This window comes from Piliocolobus tephrosceles, unplaced genomic scaffold, assembly GCF_002776525.5.
Source record: "Piliocolobus tephrosceles isolate RC106 unplaced genomic scaffold, ASM277652v3 unscaffolded_40866, whole genome shotgun sequence".
Taxonomy (NCBI): Eukaryota; Metazoa; Chordata; class Mammalia; order Primates; family Cercopithecidae; genus Piliocolobus; species Piliocolobus tephrosceles.
Window position 1 is genome coordinate 2,562 of NW_022325272.1, and position 5,729 is coordinate 8,290.

Below are 5,729 nucleotides of genomic sequence, written 5' to 3' on the forward strand. Positions count from 1 at the left end.
GCTTGAGCCCACGAGTTGAGGCTGCAGTGAGCTATCATGGCACCACTGCACTCCAACCTGTGTGACAAAGCGAGATCCTGTTTCTAAATTAAATTAAAAACAATATCAGCAAAACAACAACAGGTTGGGCTCACGCCTGTAAACTCGGAGCACTTTGGGAGGCCCAAGTGGGAGACCATTTGAGGCCAGGAGTTCGAGAGCAACCTGGGCAACACAGACCCCACCTCTACAAAAAAGAAAACTGGCCTTGGTGGCGCGCGCCTGTAATCCTAGCTACTTGGGAGGCTGAGTCAGGGGGATAGCTTGAGTCCCGGAGGTGGAGGCTGCCGTGAGCTGAGATCACGCCACTGCACTCCAGCCTGGATGACAAACTGAGACCCTATCAAAAAAAAAAAAAGTGCCCTGCTCAGTTTTTCCTGAAATGCGCAGCCCTCGCTTGTAGCCAGGAGAGAACTCCGCGAGCCAGCAAAACACAAACTCGGCCAGGAAACGGACCACAAGCCCACCCGGAGGAGCCAGAAGAGTACGCTGCGCCGCGGGTTCTTCTTCCGGGCCGGCGGCGAGCGCTTCCGGGGCGGCGGCGAGGGAGGTAGAAGTGCAGTGTCCTGGCAGGTGGCTGCTGTCTCTGGGCGGGCCTGGGAGGCTCCCGAGGTGGGGGCCGGGTTGGGATGGCTGCAGCGGCGGCCGGGGCCGGGAGCGGGCCCTGGGCGGCCCAGGAGAAGCAGTTCCCGCCGGCGCTGCTGAGTTTCTTCATCTACAACCCGCGCTTCGGGCCGCGTGAAGGAGAGGTATGCGGAAGGGGCGGCGCGCGGAGTCAACGGGCCCGAGGGGCGGGCGGCGTCGGTACTCCCCGGGGAGGCGGCCTTGTGGTTTTCTGCCCACCTCGAGGGGCACAGACCTAACCTGCGTTGTGCCAGGTGCGAATATGGGCCGGGGACTGCAGCGGGGACCTGTCAGCAGGCGGGGACCAGACAGCTGGCAGGGACCGCTTCAGGTCCTGGGTCGATGCCTGTCTATGGAATAAAGCCCCGTCGGGTCTATCACTCCACACCCCAGGTTGAGGCTCTTTGCGCTTTGCTTTGCGTCAGTTCTGGGAAATTAAAATTGAACTTGGCTTTGTTAAATGGTTAGTCCCCAGCTAGAAGCGTGGAAGCAGAGTGGCAGAAGCTAGCCCTCATGATGCAAGCCTGGAGGACCCTGTAAAAGTTTTCGGCCAAATGAGGAAATAAATTAATTCCGGGAGGGTGTGTGTGTGCTGTTTTTCTGAGGTGGGGACGGCGACTTTCTCAAAGGATGTGCGGAGCTGTGTTTCGTTACCAGCAAGTCACAGTTCTTTTAAAGACTGTCCAGGCTGGGCTCCGTGACTCACGCCTGTAATCCCAGCACTTTAGGAGGCTGAGAGTTCCAGACCAGCCTAGGCAACATAGCAAGACTCCCATCTCTTACCCACCCCACCCCCCAAAAAAATCGAAAAATGATCCAGGCATGGTGGCACGCACCTGTAGTTCCAGCTACTCAGGAGGCTGAAGCCAGAGGATTGCTTGAGCCCGAGTGGTTGAGGCTGCAGGGGAGCTGTAATTGCACCACTGCACTACAGCCTGGGCCACAGAGACCACATCTCCAGAAAAAGAAAAAAAGAAAAAAAACTTGTCAGTTCAAATGCCTGGGAACTGACTGGATTTAATTTTCAGCGAGCTGTGTGACGAGATCTCACTGTGTTGCCCAGGCTGGTCTTGAACTCCTGAGCTCAAGTGATCCTCCCGCCTTGGCCTCTCAAAGTGGTAGGATTACAGTTCCTGTTTTTCTAAAACTGGTTTTTGTTTTGTTTTGTCATCAGCATGTGGTCGACACATGCTGATGACAAAACACATGCTGGTTTTTGTTTTGTTTTGTCATTAGCATGTGTCGACATGTGGTCGACACACAAGAGGTCGACATTGAACTTAGCGTTTTCAGTAGCTAAGATGAAATGTTTATATTAATGTGCTTCTGTTTCTTCATGTTTCAGGAGGAAAATAAGATTTTATTTTATCATCCAAATGAGGTAGAAAAGAATGAAAAGATTAGAAATGTCGGATTGTGTGAAGCTATTGTACAGTTCACAAGGTAATGCCTCTAAGTGTGCCTTTTAGAGTTCAGTGAATTCTTAAAACTACTTCTGGAGAATTGTCCCAAACATTTTTTTTTTTCACCTTTGTAGGACCTTTAGCCCATCAAAACCTGCAAAATCTTTACATACCCAGAAGAATAGACAATTCTTCAATGAACCAGAAGAACATTTCTGGATGGTCATGGTATTTACATACACAGTGTATCTTTCTGAAATTGTACGGTGAAGTTAAGGGTGATCTTAACTTCAGAACTTCAGAACTATTCAGAATTTGGGAAAGTTCTCTGGCTATTGTGTCCAAGTAACATTAAAATAAAATTGGTTGCAATTTTAAAGTCAAGTTCTTCCTATTTGCTTTATTTGTTCTTGGGGCTGTTTTAAGAAGTTGTGTTTCTGGTGTTATAGCATGTTCAAAGTTTTTAAATTAAGGCAAAATAAAAAACATGGTATAATGAATTCATAGTAAAATTTCAGTTTATCAAACTTTGCAGATTGTTCGGAATCCTATAATTGAAAAACAGAGTAAAGATGGAAAACCAGTTATTGAATATCAAGAGGAAGAGTTGTTGGTAATGTGTCATTATTTATTTATTTATTTTAGATGTATTACTGAGTATGTTGAATCCCTCAATTGGTCGTATTTAAACTCGGTGGCTTTTGTGGAAGTTTCTCAGCGTATATAGCAAAGGTTTATGTTTATCGTTTACATGAGCAGTCTTTTTAAAATGTATATGCACCCTATCTCACTAATACCTTTTACTCTTCATCTACATTGAAAGCCCTCCTAAAGTAAGGTTTACTGATTCACAAATTAGAATTTAAACACTTCTGGCTGGGAACAGTGGCTCACACCTGTAATCCTAGTACTTTGGGAAGCTGAGGCGGGCAGATCACTTGAGGTCGGGTTCAAGACCAGCCTGGCCAACATGGCGGAACCCTGTCTCTACTAAAACTATAAAAATTGGCCAGGAATGGTGGCGCACACCTGTCATCCCGGCTACTCAGGAGGTTGAGGCAGGAGAATCGCTTGAACTAGGGAAGCAAAGGTTACAGTGAGCCGAGATTGTACCACTGCGCTCCAGCCTAGACAACAGAGTGAGACTCCATCTCAAAAAAGAAAAAAAAAAGTAAACACTTTTTTTCGGCACACAACTATTGTGGGACCAAGTTTATCAACATTATACCATTTGGCCAAGAGTCAGTGTAGCTTTGCCATCTATCCAATAGACATTGTTTTCCCTCGAATTGAGATCTGTGCTGTGTTTTTGCGTTTGCAGGACAAGGTTTATAGTTCCGTGCTACAGCAGTGCTACAGCATGTACAAGGTAAGCCTGGCATTCGTTTTGAACTGAGTCCAACCAGTTACCCCTATTTATAGGCTCCAGGGTTGTTTAAAGAGAAATTTTTCAATGACTGCAAAGTGACCGTGTATTTGTCTTAGAGAAGAAAATAATGAGGTCTTGGAAACAGGTAGTGAGGTTTATGCCTACATTTATTCAGCAAGTATTGAACTCCCTTCTCTTTCTCAGACTTATAGTGGGAATGTGTCCCCATTAATGAAAAAGTGTATCTCTGTCCTCAAGGAACGTACAGAATGCAGATAATTTTATGACTTAAACATTTCAGCATTCTGGGAGGCTGAGGCGGGAGGATTGCTTGAGCCCAGGAGTTCAGGACCAGTCTGGGCAATATAGCAAGACCCCATCTCTACAAAAAATTTCTGTAAAAGTTAGTCAGGTATCATGGTGCATGCCTGTAGTCCCAGCTACCTGGGAGGCTGAGGTGGGAGGATCGCTTGAGCCTGGGAGGTCGAGGCTGCAGTGAACTGTGATTGTACCACCGCACACCAGCCTGAGTGACAGAACAAGATTCCGTCTCAAAAAAAAAAAAAAAAGGATAAAAATGGTGATTCCATTCATTCAAAGAAAACTGAAAAATAAAAAAAAATTGGGGTGATATTGTTTATGTAAATTGAAACTTCAGGGTGAGTTGAAATTTTTGAAAGATGCCTAGAGCAATTAGGTGGTTTCATAAATGAGACAGCATCGCTTAACAGTATTTTTTGTAACTTACATTTTTAACTCAACTTTTCTCATGTAAATATTTTCTCTATTGAAAAGAACTGGGAGATTTAATGAGCTGAATTAATCATCTAAAGGAAAGGCCGGACGCAGTGGCTCACGCCTGTAATCCCAGCACTTTGGGAGGCCGAGATGGGGGGATCACGAGGTTAGAAGATCGAGACCATCCTGGCTAACATGGTGAAACCCTGTCTCTACTAAAACTCCAAAAACAAAACTAGCTGGGTGTGGTGGCAGGTGCCTGTAGTCCCAGCTACTTAGGGGGCTGAGGAGGGAGAATGGCGTGAACCCAGGAGACGGAGCTTGCAGTGAGCCGAGATCATGCCACTGCACTCCATCCAGCCTGGGTGACAGAGTGAGACTCTGTCTCAAAAAAAAAAAATAATAATCTAAAGGAAAAAAAGAACGTGTTCTAGTTCTACTGAAAAAGTGAGCGTAGGAAATTGATTTTTTTTTCCTGCGGTCTTTTACCTCATTAGCTTTTTAATGGAACATTTCTGAAAGCCATGGAAGACGGAGGCGTCGAGCTTCTGAAAGAAAGATTAGAGAAATTCTTCCATCGGGTAAGTACTTTGAATTTCATTTATAACTTTAGTGAGCATTCAGCAGATTTTTAGAGAAATATGGACGGGCAAGTTTGTTTCTTACGTACAAAAAACCCAGAACTTGAAAGTGGCAAAGAGCCTGAGACGGACCGTCGTAAAACTGGAGCAGCGAGGAACCGTGTGAGGCGTACGCTCTGGACCCTCCTCCAGCTGTAAGGCAGAGCTTCCTGCATTCGCCCGGAGCTCTTAAAGAGTCCTGGAGTCATCGTTTGGCCTCCTTGTGTTTTACCTGCGTCTGTTCTGGGCTTACCCAGCAGCCGTCTTTTGTGTGATGGATGAGTTGATAAGGAAAACGTGATTATTGGAGTTGCACATTCTTAGGGATGGGCTCTGTTCACTAAACAGGCATAAGCTGTGTTGATGCAGGAAGAGTTACTGAGTTACTGGCTGTGGGCCTTTGTCAGATGAGTGATTAGGGACATGTGTCCCAAGTGGTGTTCTCTTCCATTGTGTTTGAATTTTGCATATTTCACCCGACCTTGTCAAGCTCAGTTTATCTTTTTTTAAAAGGAAACAAAAGAGACAGGGTCTTGTCCTGGCTGTTTTGCCCAGGCTGGTCTCAAGCGATCTTCCCTCCTCGGCCTCCCGAAGTGCTGGGGTTAAAGGCATGAGCCAACTTGCCCAGCCCAGTTTCCCCCGAAGAAACAATTCTCAGTTTATTTTCTTCTGAAAATACCTTCTGTGTCTACTGTTGAGTTCAACTTTTCTCTCTAAAACGGCTTTCATAGCTATTTTTGAATTTTTTGTTTCTCTGCATTACTTCTTTGTTGTTTTGTCATTTTAATGACCACAATTATCCACTCGCATATTATCTCCTGGTTTCTGTTCTTGTCCTCATTGCTCTCTTACCCATCAACATATGGATACAACTGTTGTCCTGACTACATATCATTTAGGCCTGATTTTAGTATAAGATGGCACTCTCGGCTGGGC

General features: G+C 45.7%; 1 protein-coding gene across 1 annotated transcript; it reads left to right on the forward strand.

Annotated features, from left to right (window-relative positions):
• The first annotated feature begins 561 nt into the window (after positions 1 to 561).
• Positions 562 to 5,276, forward strand: LOC111526385 (vacuolar fusion protein CCZ1 homolog B-like). The gene is made up of 6 exons (XM_026452805.1): positions 562 to 788; positions 2,009 to 2,106; positions 2,201 to 2,294; positions 2,602 to 2,679; positions 3,388 to 3,435; positions 4,671 to 5,276. Exons 1-6 carry the CDS (start codon positions 669 to 671, stop codon positions 4,806 to 4,808), a joined length of 576 nt encoding a protein of 191 aa, XP_026308590.1. The 5' UTR covers positions 562 to 668; the 3' UTR covers positions 4,809 to 5,276.
• The last annotated feature ends 453 nt before the right edge of the window (positions 5,277 to 5,729 follow it).

Excerpts from the sequence above, each read along its gene's own strand:
- LOC111526385 (XM_026452805.1), top strand. The coding sequence starts at position 669 with ATGGCTGCAGCGGCGGCCGGGGCCGGGAGCGGGCCCTGGGCGGCCCAG. Across the intron at positions 789-2,008 it reads TCGGGCCGCGTGAAGGAGAG|GAGGAAAATAAGATTTTATT; the intron begins GTATGCGGAAGG and ends TTCATGTTTCAG. Across the intron at positions 3,436-4,670 it reads AGTGCTACAGCATGTACAAG|CTTTTTAATGGAACATTTCT; the intron begins GTAAGCCTGGCA and ends TTACCTCATTAG.